Genomic DNA, 17,837 nt, shown 5'->3' on the forward strand with positions numbered 1-17,837 from the left:
CTTAGGTACACACTCGTCGTCAAACTGTTGGCTTCCCGCCTTCAGAATGGCGTCCGAGGACCCACCTGACATGAGCAGTTTAATGCTCTTTTTAAACAAACGTTATCCAGACGTTATTCGGGCCTTTAATGAGTCCGTTGTCGCTGACTCGCCGCGTTCGCCGTCACCGCCGCCGCGTAAGGTGAATAATAATAATGCCTCCGCGAAGGCATCGCGATTAATTATCGACCAATCCGGTTCTCGCACGCGCATCGATGATTGCGGTACCACCTCGCGCACGGACCAATCAGGGTCTCGCTCGCGCTCGCGCTCACCGCTCCGTGCGGAAAGCGTAAGCGATGAGCTAATAAGCCAATCACGGCCTTCGTCGCGCATGTCGACTCAATCCGCCCGGGCGGAATCATTAAACGAAACGTCGTCGAACGAGTCAGACGGCTTCGAAACGGTAGGGCGCAAGAAAAAGCGCTCGGCTAAGGGCGGTCCTCCGGCCAAGAGGCCAACTCAGCCCTCAAGCCCTCCTAAGAGGGATCTTAGCTCCCTTTTATCGGGAAAACCCGCGCCGTCCGCTCCCGCGGACCGTATTAAAACACCGCCGCCCGTTTACATTAGGGACAAGGGTGTATGGCCCGCCCTCTCTAAGCTCCTCGACACTAAGTCGATAAATTACAAAGCCCGTACGCTGCGGGATAATTTATGCGTACAGGTGTTTTCATCGGATCACCACCGCTTTTTAACCTCCCACCTTCGCTCTGAAGGTATCGGAGGACATACTTTCCCCCTACCCGAGGAGCGCGTCCTCAGGGTAGTTATCAAGGGCATTCCGAAGGAAATAGACTCCGGGATAGTCCAAACCGACTTAGTTGAGCAAGGGTACCCCGTTAGGGAGGTATTCAGAATGCTCCAACGCACTACCAAAGAAGAGTACGATATGGTACTCGTAGTGCTAGATCTCACTCCGAGCGGGAAAAAGATATTCGGTCTCAGAGAGTGTTGCAAGCTCTCCGGACTGAGGGTCGAAACTCCCCTCAAACATTCATTTACACGACAGTGTCATCGCTGTCAACTCTACGGGCACGCAGCCCGTAACTGTTTCGCCAGGGCGCGTTGCGTTAAGTGCTTAGGCGACCATGGCACCGCGGACTGCAAGCGCACACTTCCGTGCGCCGAGCCGCCGGCGTGCGTGCTTTGCGGGCAACGGGGGCACCCAGCGAATTATCGCGGTTGTCCTCGAGCCCCCAAGGCGCATAAGCCGGCGTCTAGGCGCGCGGCGGGGCGTGACGCGGCCCGCCGTGGCCTGGGAGCAAAGCCCACTTACGTGCCGGCCCCGCAGCCCGAAAATAGCCCCTGGGTCAAGCCCCCGGCAACGGAGGGCCCTCCCCAGCTCACGTCAGAGGCCTTCCCGCCTCTACCAACCAAAGCGGCACCTGCGGCGCCTTCCCAGGCGCCAGCGCCAACACCCGCCATAACGGAGAGGACCACCCCTAAGGCGAGCCCTCCTCCTCAAGCCCCCCGCCCTCCCGCGGAGGCATCTGCGGAGTCCGCAAAAGTTCACAGCGCATTTAATCTTGCGCTTAGCGTTGTAGGCGCGTTAGACTTGGATGCCCTGGTTGCATTCCACGAAGCCTATACGTCAGCTAAAGGTGTGAACGCTAAGGTTGACGTCGTTTCTCAGCATGCCCTGCTACTACAATCCGTGCGGCAATTTGTACAATCTAACACACCGAAATAGCTACGACCACGTCTAGGGTCAAGGCTCGATCACTGTCCGTAGTGACATTTAACGCAAACGGTTTCAAGCCGCAGGCAGATTTGGTCCGAGATTTCCTCGTTCGCCACCAAATAGATATTTTCCTCGTACAGGAAACGTTTCTTAAACCCAGCGTCCGCGCACCTAGATTCGCGAATTACGTCGCGGTTAGAAACGACCGACCTACGGCGAAAGGCGGAACGCTCATCTACTATAGACGTGCGCTTCACTGCTCGCCGCTAGACCCGCCGTCGCTAACAAACATAGAGTGCTCTGTGTTACGCGTGGCTATGACCGGTCATCAGCCGATTATTATCGTGTCGGTGTATCTCCCTCCATCTAAGGACATCCTAGAGAGCGATCTTAGGACTCTGTTTGCGCTGGGCCCCTCGGTCTTATTGGTCGGGGATCTCAATAGCAAGCACGGGGACTGGAATAGCTCAAAAGAAAACCCTAACGGGCGAGCCCTCAGTAGGCTTATTGACGTGCTCAATTTCAATGTCATAGCCCCCATTCAACCGACTCGTCGCGGCATAACTTGTAACGGCCTTCTCTCAACGGACGTCTTAGACGTAGCGGTTCTACGAAACGTAGCACTACAGCCGCGTAGCGTAGAAGTGCTACACGAATTAGACTCAGATCATTTCCCGGTTCAATTTGAATTCGGCCCACCTAATACCCAAGAGAAGAGGTACAAGTCCATTGTCGACTGGCAGAAGCTAGACGAGGCCCTCAAGCCCGTCGAAACTTCTGACCTCTCTAACATCCCCGACGATTTAGTCTCGTCCGCTCACGCGTTAGACGCGATCTCCTCGGTCACAAATTACATTCAGACCAAGGTCGCCGAATCGTCCCGGAAGGTCCCAGATGAGTTCGCTCAACGCTGGGAGCTTCCCCCGGACGCGAGGCGTCTGTTGACCGAGAAGAACGCGGCGACTCGCGCCTTCGCCAGAGCGCCGACCGACGATAACCGCAGAGCACTCCGCGCCTCGCAGCGCCGAGTCAAAGAGCGCATGCGTGAAATAAGAAACGAACGCTGGGACCGTCTTACCAGCGAATTGTCACCTTCGCATACGGCCTATTGGTCTCTCGCGCGTTCCCTTAAAACCGACACGGTGGCTTCTATGCCCCCTCTCAAGCGTCCAAATCTGCCTGACGCATTCGATGACGACGAAAAAGCCGAGTGCTTAGCCGTCAACCTAGTGGAGCAGTGCACGCCGTATCTCGACCATAGCGACCCGGCGCACGTCGAACACGTGAACCGCGAAGTCGAACGCATAGTCGCACTGCCCCTCTCTCCCGAGCCGCTCCCGCCTACGTCGATCGCCGAGGTCAAAACTCTAATCAAGAGTTCACTGCCTCGTAAATCTCCAGGTCTCGACGCCATCTCGAATAAGGTCCTCCGGTGCCTCCCGCCCCATCTGATATGCTTGCTAGTGGCCATATTCAATTGCCTACTCGAAAACTGCACCTTCCCGGCGCAGTGGAAAGAGGCCATTGTCATAGGTATTCACAAGCCGGGCAAGCCTCGTAACAATCCCACCAGTTACCGCCCTATCAGCCTTCTCAACACGCTGAGCAAGCTGTACGAGAAGGTAGTGAAAAAGCGCCTCCTAGACTATGCCCTAGAGAAGGGGCTCATCCCCGATGAGCAGTTTGGCTTTAGGCCGGCCCACTCATGCGTCCATCAAGTCCATCGGATCACGGAGCACATCCTTTCAGGGATGAACAGCTCACTGAAACCGAGAGCCACGGGTGCGCTCTTCTTCGACATAGCGAAGGCGTTCGACAAGGTGTGGCACAACGGCTTGATTTACAAGCTCTACCACCTTCAAGTGCCACTGAGACTCGTGCGTATCGTACACGACTTCTTGTCCGACCGTTCAATTCGCTATCGCGTGGAAGGAACGTTATCGTCTCCTCGTCCAATCAGGGCCGGAGTACCGCAAGGCTCGGTCCTTTCGCCCCTTCTCTTCACGCTGTATACCGGCGACATCCCTAGGGCTCCGAATGTGGAGCTAGCCCTCTATGCCGACGACACCGCTCTCTATACCACTCATAAAGACAGAGGTGTCATCGTGGATAGACTCCAGACCGCAACCACGTCGCTAGGCGAATGGTTCCGGAAATGGGGCTTCCAATTAAATCCCGAGAAAAGCGTTGCAGTTCTCTTTGCCAGGGGCAACCCCGGTGCTAACGCTAATACTCGGGAAAAATTTCTCCTCAAAAAAGAGGTCACCCTTTACGGACAAGCCATTCCATGGCAAAAGTCCGTCAAATATCTAGGAGTCACGCTCGACAGCGGCATGTATTTTCGTAAGCATGTAGCCGCCGTTCGCAAGAAGGCCGCTTTTGTCCTCTCTCGCCTCCATTACCTCCTAAATAAAAGGAGTCACATGTCCCTTAGACACAAGGTAACCTTGTACAAGGCCTGCGTCCGACCGTGCATGACTTACGCTAGCGTAGTCTTCGCGCACTGTGCCCCCTCGTACATCCACCGGTTACAGGTGCTACAGTCGCGTTTCATGAGAATCGCGACCGGCGCACCCTTCTACGTGAGAAACGTCGATCTCCACTATGACCTGGAGCTCCCTACCATAGCCCAATGGATGAAGTTGGCGTCCAAACGCCACTTCGACAAGGCTAAACACCATCCCAACCCACTGGTGCGTAAAAGCATCAATTACTACCCCTTCCCGACTAAAAAGGCTCGTAGGAGGCCCCGACACGTACTAACGGATCCGGATGATCCAATCACAGTAGCTAACGATAAATTAAAAGCCGCCCGCGCGGCCAATAATAATAGCAGTAGCAATAGACAGATTAGGGTAAAAAACCGCCTTCACCGGGGAAGGCGAGGACCTTTACTTCGCACTTCGCTCACTCCAGTGAGCTTCCGTCCTGCCCTTCAGGCGATTGACCCCCCCGCGACGGCCCAAGCCGAGGTTCGAGTCTCACAGGAGACGCCCTTGCGCGAGTCGCGGGAAACCCCCCCTTTCCGGCTGAGCTAAGCTCGCCAAACAGCCCGTGCTGAGCTGTAAAGGCCCTTAAGGCCAACAGCGAGATTCCATTCAAAAAAAAAAAAAAAAAAAAAAAAAAAAAAAAAAGCGCGAAGCGCATTGTAACAGTGATCGTCGTACGTGACACACGTACGTAGTGCTGGTGATTTTTCTAAGAAGTACAGTTAATTCAGAGACAATCAACGATGACCGGCCGCGGTAAGGGAGGAAAGGGATTGGGAAAAGGTGGCGCGAAGCGTCACAGGAAGGTGCTCCGTGATAACATCCAGGGTATCACCAAGCCGGCGATTCGGCGTCTGGCGCGCAGGGGTGGAGTGAAACGTATCTCCGGTCTGATATACGAGGAGACTCGCGGTGTTCTCAAGGTTTTCCTCGAGAACGTCATCCGCGACGCGGTAACCTACACGGAGCACGCCAAGAGGAAGACCGTCACCGCCATGGACGTCGTGTACGCTCTGAAGCGCCAGGGCCGCACCCTCTACGGTTTCGGCGGTTAAGTTGATTAATTGTTGTCTGTCGTATACATACTTAGGTATATGACGGATATTTTTCAACAAGTAAAAAAGGCCCTTTTCAGGGCCGCATATGTTTCTATTATAAAAATAAAACGTATCAAAACGACTAAACGACACCCACCCACAATTAGTTTTAAGCTACCAATATAAATAAATAATTTAATAAATTACCAATCGATAAATGATTGATTGAATAATACTTTTCATAATATTATCGACTACTATTACTGCTGATACTAATGCTAACTATCCACTAGTGGCATGTTAATATAAAGTTTTCGTACTGTATGTACACGAGTACGGCGTTAGCAGTCGCTCTCGTCGTCATAATAATATTATATCGCAAACGATAAGTATAGTATGTACACATACTATTATAGAGAGATAGCGGTTAGGTTATTATGTTATGCTTAGACATTGAAAATTAAGAATATAGGTGTGCTAATGCTAGGTTGCGACCGAACAGCATCGCTCCCGGTTGCGTCAATGAAATTTTTGCTTTGAATTTATATAGATCTCGCGTGCTTCTCGATCGATGTGTTTGATAAATACTTATAATTAATTTAATCGGACATTTCGACGAGCTCACTAGACTTATTTCGTTTCGTAAATAATATTAATGCTACTACGGAGCAAAGACGAAAGAGAACGCGCGCGCGTCCACGGCCTCGTCTCGGGAGCGCGGTGCTGTCCTACAACATGTCGCATTCGATGCGTTAAAATCGATCGTAATCCTAATATATCGCCGAAACGAATGGATCCCGTTGAACCTCGGAATCTTGAGCTCCGCCCTCGGAGGTCGCGCGCGCGGCCACCTTTCGCTTTAATTGTTTAATTCGCGATTTAAACTGGACGGTACGCGCGCGACTCGACAATAACAAACTTCAAACGCGGATGCCCGACGCGCGCGACCGCCTGGAGCCCCGCCCGACTGCCCGACCGGTGGCCGATATCGTAGACTATCGATCGCCAACGAGATTTCCACCGATTTTTCGTTTGATAATCATCAAAAATCCGATGAGACCGAGACGTGTTAGTGAAAAGTTTCACACTCGAATACGAGAAAACGCACGCAGCCGACGAAGCTCTCGTCGCGGTATACCGATTCGTCTGGCCGGCGCTCACTAGCGCCGCGCACTCTTTACGCACATATTATTATCATCCACCTAGTACGATAATATTATACTACTACATAATATTATAACAATAATATAATTAGTGTGACTGTGTGATTCATATAATTGAAAAAGAAAAGAAAATAATGGCCGACACCGCAGTAGCATCGGAGACACCCGCGCCGGCGACGCCCGCCAAGAAGGCACCGAAAGCGGCAGCGGCCGCCAAGAAACCCAAGGCGAGACCGACGCACCCCAAGACCTCCGAAATGGTGAACAGCGCGATCAAGGAGCTCAAGGAGAGGAGCGGATCGTCCCTGCAGGCGATCAAGAAGTACATCGCCTCGAATTATAGCCTCGACGCCGAGAGGTTGGCGCCGTTCATAAGAAAGTATCTCAAGCGTGCCGTCGCCTCCGGCACCCTGATTCAGACGAAGGGCAAGGGCGCATCGGGCTCGTTCAAGATAGACAGCAAGTCTGGTACCGGCGGCGCCGCTAAGAAGGCGACGGCCGCCTCCGCGTCCTCCGGCGGCAGGGGCTCCGGCGCGGCGGCGTCCTCCGCGGCCAAATCGGCGAAGAAGCCGAGCGCACCCGCCAAGAAGACCGCCGCGAGCGCCGGCGCCAGGAGCAAGAAGGCCGCCGCCGCCGCGTCGGCATCGGCCGCCGGGTCCGCCTCCCCGGCCAAAGCGGGCGGCAGGGGCGTCGCCGCCAAAGACAAGAAGGCGGCGGCTGCGGCCAAGAGGAAGCCGGTCGCTGCGGCCGCACCGAAGAAGGGTCGCGCCGCCGCCGCCGCCGCGGCGTCCGGCAAGGGCGCGTCGAGCAACGCGGCCGCGTCCAAGGCGAAGAGGAGCGCGAAGCCACCGACCAAGAAACCTAAGGCCCCCAAACCGAAGAAGGCCGCCGCCGCCGCGCCCAAATCGAAGGCCGCCACCACCGCGAAAAAGGCGTCGGCCGCTTCCAAGAAGTGAACGCGACCATCCACGTTCAATAAGCACGAGCCGCCGCACCGTGTTCGCGTACGCTGACCACCGAGTAGCGGGAGCGGAAGGAGGGTCACCGGCCACCGGACCAGCGACGAGCGCATCGCAAGTGGTCGGTTGTGTCGATGTCGTATATTATTATTGTAATAATAGACGCACGCACAAACACGCCACACAAAAAGCCCTTTTCAGGGCTAACATATGTTTCAATGATGGGCTGCCGTTGAGCCGTCGAGAGTATCAAACGAATAAACGCACAAAAAAATATTATATTATATTGAATCCTAAAAATCTACATATATATACAAATAATATATAGCCATTCCATGTTGTCGCAGGTGCTACAAACTATCAAAATTGTCCAATTGTCGCTAGTTTACCGGCTGGTGATACATATCCTATATTATATAAATAATAAAACATGCGACATAGGTAGTTGTTAAATTGTCCAATAATGAAGGCAGCGAGAGTGAGAGAGGCAGATTATGTACCTATGTATAAGTATGTAGGTGTGTCTTAATATTTTAACACCTTATTCTAATATTATATTAGTTAGCAACTCACCGTCGCAGCAGCGCCGTATCACACACACACGAAACACAAAATCGCCACCGCCACCTGCTAACCACGGTCGGTTCTCTGTATCGAGATCGCACTCACTTCACACTCGAGAAATACAACAAAAAAAAAAAATGCAATGCAGCACCGCGACCACTACTTCCTCTTCGCGATAACAATCCCTTCGGCCGCTCGAGATGCGCCTCCTTCGCCGCCCGAGTGCCCGACTGTTGCCAAATGTAAAAACAATACATGTACCCAATTATCAACAGATGTTATGAGGTGCAATAAAATTTGGCGGGCCAAGACAAAAGACAATAGACAATGGACACACCCCCGCCACCACCCCCACCGGTTCCTATTTAATAAACAAATTCTAAACAAATAACCAAATATGTAATATAAAAATATGTAATAATGGGCGTTTTACACGATTACACAACAGTACATAAAAACGAAAACACGAAACCGGTACACGTTCAAACAAAAAAGATAAAACACACAATAAATATTTGGAATAAAGATTCTAAACAAATAACCAAATACGTAATATAATAATATCTATCTGTATGTATATATATTTTTTTGTATGTATGTATGTATGTATGTATGCATGTAATTTTCATTCTTATTATTATTATTTTTAATTCTAATTCCACGTAATATGTAGATCTTACACACGTGACCGAAGCCCGCGCTCCCCCTCTCGCGCCCCTCACTAACGCTCGCTCGCTGAGCCGGCGGCACCCAATCGCGTTTAATAGCGCAGAGTCGTCGACGTCGTTTCTCGTCACACCCGGCCAGTTGGTTGAACACCGTCCGAATTCATATATAATATGAATTCGTAGCGGCTTGAAAAACACACTCTGCAACCGACCGTCGTCCCGTGCGGACGTCTGCTCCAGTGCTCTCTCGCTCGCTCCGTGTGAGTCATCGCCGCTTGCCACTGTGTACAGTGCGCACGCGCTCTCCGACTGCTGCCTTTGCCGCCTGCTGCGCTCTCATTGGTCGCTTCGCGCCTTCGGTGGACAACGGGCTTTGAAGGCTGCAATTTATGATCGCGGGTTTACCTGCGGCCGCTCAGATAGCCACCTAACGGTGCCAAACGGTTATCTGTCGGTTAACGCCTTGTGCGGGAGTGTTTTGTCCGGGGTGCAATCACCGTGCCTTTTTCAAGGCGCGTAACAGCCCCTCCGCTTCCTCCAAGTCCTGTTGGCGGCCGGGCCTCTTAGTAGGCACGCGATAGGGAGTAGGTACTCCAACTACTTTCCTAGCAACCGGCTAAAAACAGGTCCACTGTTGGACGGGTCCTGTCACATCCGTAGGGGCTCTATTTACCCAAACTCCTACGGGCTGGTTAGGTCGGTGACAAACCACACCTCCGCTATCACCAGCGGAGACGCATACACGTTAGGGCAAATCACTAGCTTAGGTACTCACTACCAGTAGGCTAGGTACACACTCGTCGTCAAACTGTTGGCTTCCCGCCTTCAGAATGGCGTCCGAGGACCCACCTGACATGAGCAGTTTAATGCTCTTTTTAAACAAACGTTATCCAGACGTTATTCGGGCCTTTAATGAGTCCGTTGTCGCTGACTCGCCGCGTTCGCCGTCACCGCCGCCGCGTAAGGTAAATAATAAAAATGCCTCCGCGAAGGCATCGCGATTAATTATCGACCAATCCGGTTCTCGCACGCGCATCGATGAATGCGGTACCACCTCGCGCACCGACCAATCAGGGTCTCGCTCGCGCTCGCGCTCACCGCTCCGTGCGGAAAGCGTAAGCGATGAGTTAATAAGCCAATCACGGCCTTCGTCGCGCATGTCGACTCAATCCGCCCGGGCGGAATCATTAAACGAAACGTCGTCGAACGAGTCAGACGGCTTCGAAACGGTAGGGCGCAAGAAAAAGCGCTCGGCTAAAGGCGGTCCTCCGGCCAAGAGGCCAACTCAGCCCTCAAGCCCTCCTAAGAGGGATCTTAGCTCCCTTTTATCGGGAAAACCCGCGCCGTCCGCTCCCGCGGACCGTATTAAAACACCGCCGCCCGTTTACATTAGGGACAAGGGTGTATGGCCCGCCCTCTCTAAGCTCCTCGACACTAAGTCGATAAATTACAAAGCCCGTACGCTGCGGGATAATTTATGCGTACAGGTGTTTTCGTCGGATCACCACCGCTTTTTAACCTCCCACCTTCGCTCTGAAGGTATCGGAGGACATACTTTCCCCCTACCCGAGGAGCGCGTCCTCAGGGTAGTTGTCAAGGGCATTCCGAAGGAAATAGACTCCGGGATAGTCCAAACCGACTTAGTTGAGCAAGGGTACCCCGTTAGGGAGGTATTTAGAATGCTCCAACGCACTACCAAGGAAGAGTACGATATGGTACTCGTAGTGCTAGATCTCACTCCGAGCGGGAAAAAGATATTCGGTCTCAGAGAGTGTTGCAAGCTCTCCGGACTGAGGGTCGAAACTCCCCTCAAACATTCATTTACACGACAGTGTCATCGCTGTCAACTCTACGGGCACGCAGCCCGTAACTGTTTCGCCAGGGCGCGTTGCGTTAAGTGCTTAGGCGACCATGGCACCGCGGACTGCAAGCGCACACTTCCGTGCGCCGAGCCGCCGGCGTGCGTGCTTTGCGGGCAACGGGGGCACCCAGCGAATTATCGCGGTTGTCCTCGAGCCCCCAAGGCACATAAGCCGGCGTCTAGGCGCGCGGCGGGGCGTGACGCGGCCCGCCGTGGCACGGGAGCAAAGCTCACTTACGTGCCGGCCCCGCAGCCCGAACATAGTCCCTGGGTCAAGCCCCCGGCAACGGAGGGCCCTCCCCAGCTCACGTCAGAGGCCTTCCCGCCTCTACCAACCAAAGCGGCACCTGCGGCGCCTTCCCAGGCGCCAGCGCCAACACCCGCCATAACGGAGAGGACCACCCCTAAGGCGAGCCCTCCTCCTCAAGCCCCCCGCCCTCCCGCGGAGGCATCTGCGGAGTCCGCAAAAGTTCACAGCGCATTTAATCTTGCGCTTAGCGTTGTAGGCGCGTTAGACTTGGATGCCCTGGTTGCATTCCACGAAGCCTATACGTCAGCTAAAGGTGTGGACGCTAAGGTTGACGTCGTTTCTCAGCATGCCCTGCTACTACAATCCGTGCGGCAATTTGTACAATCTAACACACCGAAATAGCTACGACCACGTCTAGGGTCAAGGCTCGATCGCTGTCCGTAGTGACATTTAACGCAAACGGTTTCAAGCCGCAGGCAGATTTGGTCCGAGATTTCCTCGTTCGCCACCAAATAGATATTTTCCTCGTACAGGAAACGTTTCTTAAACCCAGCGTCCGCGCACCTAGATTCGCGAATTACGTCGCGGTTAGAAACGACCGACCTACGGCGAAAGGCGGAACGCTCATCTACTATAGACGTGCGCTTCACTGCTCGCCGCTAGACCCGCCGTCGCTAACAAACATAGAGTGCTCTGTGTTACGCGTGGCTATGACCGGTCATCAGCCGATTATTATCGTGTCGGTGTATCTCCCTCCATCTAAGGACATCCTAGAGAGCGATCTTAGGACTCTGTTTGCGCTGGGCCCCTCGGTCTTATTGGTCGGGGATCTCAATAGCAAGCACGGGGACTGGAATAGCTCAAAAGAAAACCCTAACGGGCGAGCCCTCAGTAGGCTTATTGACGTGCTCAATTTCAATGTCATAGCCCCCATTCAACCGACTCGTCGCGGCATAACTTGTAACGGCCTTCTCTCAACGGACGTCTTAGACGTAGCGGTTCTACGAAACGTAGCACTACAGCCGCGTAGCGTAGAAGTGCTACACGAATTAGACTCAGATCATTTCCCGGTTCAATTTGAATTCGGCCCACCTAATACCCAAGAGAAGAGGTACAAGCCCATTGTCGACTGGCAGAAGCTAGACGAGGCCCTCAAGCCCGTCGAAACTTCTGACCTCTCTAACATCCCCGACGATTTAGTCTCGTCCGCTCACGCGTTAGACGCGATCTCCTCGGTCACAAATTACATTCAGACCAAGGTCGCCGAATCGTCCCGGAAGGTCCCAGATGAGTTCGCTCAACGCTGGGAGCTTCCCCCGGACGCGAGGCGTCTGTTGACCGAGAAGAACGCGGCGACTCGCGCCTTCGCCAGAGCGCCGACCGACGATAACCGCAGAGCACTCCGCGCCTCGCAGCGCCGAGTCAAAGAGCGCATGCGTGAAATAAGAAACGAACGCTGGGACCGTCTTACCAGCGAATTGTCACCTTCGCATACGGCCTATTGGTCTCTCGCGCGTTCCCTTAAAACCGACACGGTGGCTCCTATGCCCCCTCTCAAGCGTCCAAATCTGCCTGACGCATTCGATGACGACGAAAAAGCCGAGTGCTTAGCCGTCAACCTAGTGGAGCAGTGCACGCCGTATCTCGACCATAGCGACCCGGCGCACGTCGAACACGTGAACCGCGAAGTCGAACGCATAGTCGCACTGCCCCTCTCTCCCGAGCCACTCCCGCCTACGTCGATCGCCGAGGTCAAAACTCTAATCAAGAGTTCACTGCCTCGTAAATCTCCAGGTCTCGACGCCATCTCGAATAAGGTCCTCCGGTGCCTCCCGCCCCATCTGATATGCTTGCTAGTGGCCATATTCAATTGCCTACTCGAAAACTGCACCTTCCCGGCGCAGTGGAAAGAGGCCATTGTCATAGGTATTCACAAGCCGGGCAAGCCTCGTAACAATCCCACCAGTTACCGCCCTATCAGCCTTCTCAACACGCTGAGCAAGCTGTACGAGAAGGTGGTGAAAAAGCGCCTCCTAGACTATGCCCTAGAGAAGGGGCTCATTCCCGATGAGCAGTTTGGCTTTAGGCCGGCCCACTCGTGCGTCCATCAAGTCCATCGGATCACGGAGCACATCCTTTCAGGGATGAACAGCTCACTGAAACCGAGAGCCACGGGTGCGCTCTTCTTCGACATAGCGAAGGCGTTCGACAAGGTGTGGCACAACGGCTTGATTTACAAGCTCTACCACCTTCAAGTGCCACTGAGACTCGTGCGTATCGTACACGACTTCTTGTCCGACCGTTCAATTCGCTATCGCGTGGAAGGAACGTTATCGTCTCCTCGTCCAATCAGGGCCGGAGTACCGCAAGGCTCGGTCCTTTCGCCCCTTCTCTTCACGCTGTATACCGGCGACATCCCTAGGGCTCCGAATGTGGAGCTAGCCCTCTATGCCGACGACACCGCTCTCTATACCACTCATAAAGACAGAGGTGTCATCGTGGATAGACTCCAGACCGCAACCACGTCGCTAGGCGAATGGTTCCGGAAATGGGGCTTCCAATTAAATCCCGAGAAAAGCGTTGCAGTTCTCTTTGCCAGGGGCAACCCCGGTGCTAACGCTAATACTCGGGAAAAATTTCTCCTCAAAAAAGAGGTCACCCTTTACGGACAAGCCATTCCATGGCAAAAGTCCGTCAAATATCTAGGAGTCACGCTCGACAGCGGCATGTATTTTCGTAAGCATGTAGCCGCCGTTCGCAAGAAGGCCGCTTTTGTCCTCTCTCGCCTCCATTACCTCCTAAATAAAAGGAGTCACATGTCCCTTAGACACAAGGTAACCTTGTACAAAGCCTGCGTCCGACCGTGCATGACTTACGCTAGCGTAGTCTTCGCGCACTGTGCCCCCTCGTACATCCACCGGTTACAGGTGCTACAGTCGCGGTTCATGAGAATCGCGACCGGCGCACCCTTCTACGTGAGAAACGTCGATCTCCACTATGACCTGGAGCTCCCTACCATAGCCCAATGGATGAAGTTGGCGTCCAAACGCCACTTCGACAAGGCTAAACACCATCCCAACCCACTGGTGCGTAAAAGCATCAATTACTACCCCTTCCCGACTAAAAAGGCTCGCAGGAGGCCCCGACACGTACTAACGGATCCGGATGATCCAATCACAGTAGCTAACGATAAATTAAAAGCCGCCCGCGCGGCCAATAATAATAGCAGTATTAATAGACAGATTAGGGTAAAAAACCGCCTTCACCGGGGAAGGCGAGGACCTTTACTTCGCACTTCGCTCACTCCAGTGAGCTTCCGTCCTGCCCTTCAGGCGATTGACCCCCCCGCGACGGCCCAAGCCGAGGTTCGAGTCTCACAGGAGACGCCCTTGCGCGAGTCGCGGGAAACCCCCCCTTTCCGGCTGAGCTAAGCTCGCCAAACAGCCCGTGCTGAGCTGTAAAGGCCCTTAAGGCCAACAGCGAGATTCCATTCAAAAAAAAAAAAAAAAAAAAAAAAAAAAAAAAAAAAAAAAAAAAAAAAAAAAAAACGGCTTGAAAAAAAAATAAGTAACCTGTCGGTTAGTTTTCAGTGAGTTGTGCAGTGCCCAAATAATCAAACGCAATGTCCGGACGTGGCAAGGGAGGCAAGGTCAAGGGAAAGGCAAAGTCGCGTTCCAACCGCGCAGGTCTCCAGTTCCCGGTGGGTCGTATCCACAGGCTGCTCAGGAAGGGCAACTACGCCGAGAGGGTCGGTGCCGGTGCGCCGGTGTACCTAGCGGCCGTTATGGAGTACCTGGCGGCTGAAGTGCTCGAGTTGGCCGGTAACGCGGCCCGTGACAACAAAAAGACCAGGATCATACCGCGTCACCTGCAGCTGGCCATTCGTAACGACGAGGAGCTCAACAAGCTGCTCTCCGGCGTGACCATCGCACAGGGCGGTGTACTGCCTAACATTCAGGCGGTCCTTCTCCCCAAGAAGACCGAGAAGAAGACATAAATTATAATAGCAACGACTGGAGTCTCGTCCAATTATTGTTATTATTCGTGTCGTTGTCAACTCGACGACCTAAAAGGCCCTTTTCAGGGCCGCAATATGATTCATAAAATCGCAATGATCGTGTGGTACGGCCACCGTGCCACCGTGATTTGTTAGATAAATGTATCAGCGACAATAAACGTTCCACACGTCACTATTCACAAAAATTATATACTAAGTACCTACTACTATAAATATGCTTCTATCAAAAAAATTGACTCAATTACCTACTTATTACAATGTGTATATACAATATCGAGTTGTATTTATTTTTTTATTCTTGACAATATTATTTACTTACAACAACAATAATAATAATAAATAAAAATAAAAACAACAATCGAACATGTAGACACGCCCGAAATTCACATTGCTCACGCATAATCCAATCAGTAATAATGAGACAATACATACAATACAGGCATACTGTTATACTACGTTATTATTGTTATTATTTTTAAATAACCATAAATAAACCGTGTCAGAGGGAGAAGGAGATAGAGACGGAGATATACATAATATAACGCCCCGCTCCCTCCGCCGTCGCCGTTCACCCCCCTCGCGCCCCAACACGCGGCGTCCTAACGGTAACGACGCCGTCGATTGGCGGCCGCGAAACGTTTCCTATGTAACGCCGGACCAGTCGCCAGAGCACTTTTCAAAGTGAAGTTTACTGAAGTGAGGTCCAAAAAATATTTCAAATCACAAGTCTAGTGTCTCTCGTTGTTGTCGATACATAGTTTGTGACTGCCTATCTATCGTTCACTATGCCACCAAAGACCAGCGGCAAGGCGGCCAAGAAGTCCGGCAAGGCGCAGAAGAACATATCCAAATCGGACAAAAAGAAAAAGAAGCACAAGAGGAAGGAGAGCTACGCCATTTACATCTACAAGGTACTGAAGCAGGTGCATCCCGACACCGGTATCTCTTCGAAGGCGATGTCAATCATGAACTCGTTCGTGAACGACATCTTCGAGAGGATCGCGGCGGAGGCGTCCCGTCTCGCACACTACAACAAGCGTTCGACGATCACGTCCCGCGAGGTGCAGACCTCCGTGAGGCTCCTGCTGCCCGGCGAGCTCGCCAAGCACGCCGTCAGCGAGGGCACCAAGGCCGTCACCAAGTACACCAGCTCCAAGTGAGCGTCGCGGCGCGGTGGGACAACGGCGGCGGCGGCGTAGGACCAGCACCATCGTCTCGGCGCCGGCGATTTCTCTCTTATATTATTATACGTAATGAAAGTATAATGAGAGCGATTGACTATGATCATCATCATCATGAAAACGGCCCTTTTCAGGGCCACAATATCTATCCGAAGAGTTTGGTGTGTGTGTGTGAACCACACACCACAACGCACAGTATCAACGATAAACGTAAAAAAAAAAAAAAAAATATATATATATATATATAAATTAACAATCCCTCTATTATCAAGTACTTTTACCTATAAACCGATAAACAATTATATTAAGTGTAAAAACTATCATGAATATGAAACTTAAAAATTAAAAAAAAAAAAAGACAATAGTCTCGGTGTACATAATTATATATATATATATATATTTATCTCACTCTCTCTCCATCTCTCTCTCTGTCTCTTATTTTATATATTATATAATATTTTGTACATGCACAGAATTTTGTATGTTTAATTAGTGTTGTCCACTGATCAGTGAAAAGTAATGTAAATTCAACTTATTTAACGCGATTAAAGACAAATGAACGTTTTAATTTTTGTTAGTTACCTATTTATTATTGTTATAAACAATTTCATTTTAGATAGGTCTCGTAAATGTCCCGACACACCCGCCCGTCCCGTTCGAGCTCGGTTCGACGTTATATATAAATGCGGCCCAATAGTTTTAAAGGTGTTTATATCATCATCGCAAGCGATACGCGACGGACGTGTCCACACATCGTACATAATATAATAAAGTTTGCATTCAGTCGAGTCGAGTGAGTGAGTGAGAGCAGTCGTCGTAATGGCACGTACTAAGCAGACAGCCCGTAAGTCCACCGGAGGTAAGGCGCCGCGAAAGCAGCTCGCCACCAAGGCGGCCCGCAAGAGCGCTCCAGCCACCGGCGGCGTGAAGAAGCCTCACCGTTACAGGCCCGGTACCGTCGCTCTGAGAGAGATCCGTCGCTACCAGAAGAGTACCGAGCTGTTGATCCGCAAGTTGCCGTTCCAGCGTCTGGTGAGGGAGATCGCGCAGGACTTCAAGACCGACCTCAGGTTCCAGAGCTCCGCCGTGATGGCGCTTCAGGAGGCGAGCGAGGCGTATCTGGTGGGCCTCTTCGAGGACACCAACCTGTGCGCCATTCACGCCAAGCGAGTGACGATCATGCCCAAGGACATCCAACTGGCGAGACGCATTCGCGGCGAGCGTGCTTAATTTTGCGCAGCCGCTGCTAAATAATAATAATATTATAATATTATTATTACAACAAAAGGCCCTTTTCAGGGCCGCATATAATTCAAATGATGTGCTTCACAGACAGACATCACGTATCGAACGAATAAAACGAACGTTATACAAAGTCAAAAGGCTTTATTTAGGCTAACATTAAGAATAATTAACCTAATATAATATAAAACAATTAATTTATTGAAATTATTAAATTAATAATTATTTTCGAGATCGATATAACGTAAATGAGGCAGGCGCCTATCGCACTGTGTGTCTCTATGATATTTTCTATTATGCGTCAGCATAATATATTTTCGACTTCAAAGGCAAATGCCGACAACAATATTTGCGAGCCACCATTGTTTCACTGTTTCTTAGAAAACAATTGCACAATAATGACTTTCTATTATATGTATTTATGGCACCACTTCAGGAATTTATGACTCTTGTTGACGCGTGCTGTAGCTCAGTGTGTGTACCAGGTGTTAATTTTTTTTTTGTTTAGTTAATTGTTAAATGTGTTAAATTTTTGCGGTGATTTGTTTTTTTTTCTGTTATTGCGTATTGTTTTCAATTCATGCGTATCGACATATTTTATTATTCATCGGTTTTATTTTGCTTCTTTATGTACATAGTTATTGTAGTTATTTATTTATTTATACATACATAAAATCATAATAAT

General features: G+C 51.4%; 5 protein-coding genes across 5 annotated transcripts; all 5 read left to right on the top strand.

The window, feature by feature from the left end:
- The first annotated feature begins 4,861 nt into the window (after window positions 1-4,861).
- On the top strand, window positions 4,862-5,351 carry LOC123690216 (histone H4). The gene has a single exon (XM_045633354.1). It carries the CDS (start codon window positions 4,953-4,955, stop codon window positions 5,262-5,264), a length of 312 nt encoding a protein of 103 aa, XP_045489310.1. The 5' UTR covers window positions 4,862-4,952; the 3' UTR covers window positions 5,265-5,351.
- Window positions 5,352-6,453: 1,102 nt separating this feature from the next.
- Window positions 6,454-7,645, top strand: LOC123690206 (late histone H1-like). Its single transcript, XM_045633344.1, has one exon. It carries the CDS (start codon window positions 6,544-6,546, stop codon window positions 7,363-7,365), a length of 822 nt encoding a protein of 273 aa, XP_045489300.1. The 5' UTR covers window positions 6,454-6,543; the 3' UTR covers window positions 7,366-7,645.
- A 6,630-nt stretch (window positions 7,646-14,275) lies between these two features.
- LOC123690213 (histone H2A) lies at window positions 14,276-14,803 on the top strand. Its single transcript, XM_045633351.1, has one exon. The coding sequence runs from the start codon at window positions 14,334-14,336 to the stop codon at window positions 14,706-14,708; it is 375 nt and encodes a 124-aa protein (XP_045489307.1). The 5' UTR covers window positions 14,276-14,333; the 3' UTR covers window positions 14,709-14,803.
- Window positions 14,804-15,446: 643 nt separating this feature from the next.
- Window positions 15,447-16,052, top strand: LOC123690211 (histone H2B). Its single transcript, XM_045633349.1, has one exon. It carries the CDS (start codon window positions 15,515-15,517, stop codon window positions 15,887-15,889), a length of 375 nt encoding a protein of 124 aa, XP_045489305.1. The 5' UTR covers window positions 15,447-15,514; the 3' UTR covers window positions 15,890-16,052.
- A 578-nt stretch (window positions 16,053-16,630) lies between these two features.
- LOC123690209 (histone H3) lies at window positions 16,631-17,216 on the top strand. Its single transcript, XM_045633347.1, has one exon. It carries the CDS (start codon window positions 16,730-16,732, stop codon window positions 17,138-17,140), a length of 411 nt encoding a protein of 136 aa, XP_045489303.1. The 5' UTR covers window positions 16,631-16,729; the 3' UTR covers window positions 17,141-17,216.
- Window positions 17,217-17,837: the final 621 nt, after the last annotated feature.

This window comes from Pieris rapae, chromosome 23 (assembly GCF_905147795.1).
Source record: "Pieris rapae chromosome 23, ilPieRapa1.1, whole genome shotgun sequence".
Lineage (NCBI taxonomy): Eukaryota > Metazoa > Arthropoda > Insecta > Lepidoptera > Pieridae > Pieris > Pieris rapae.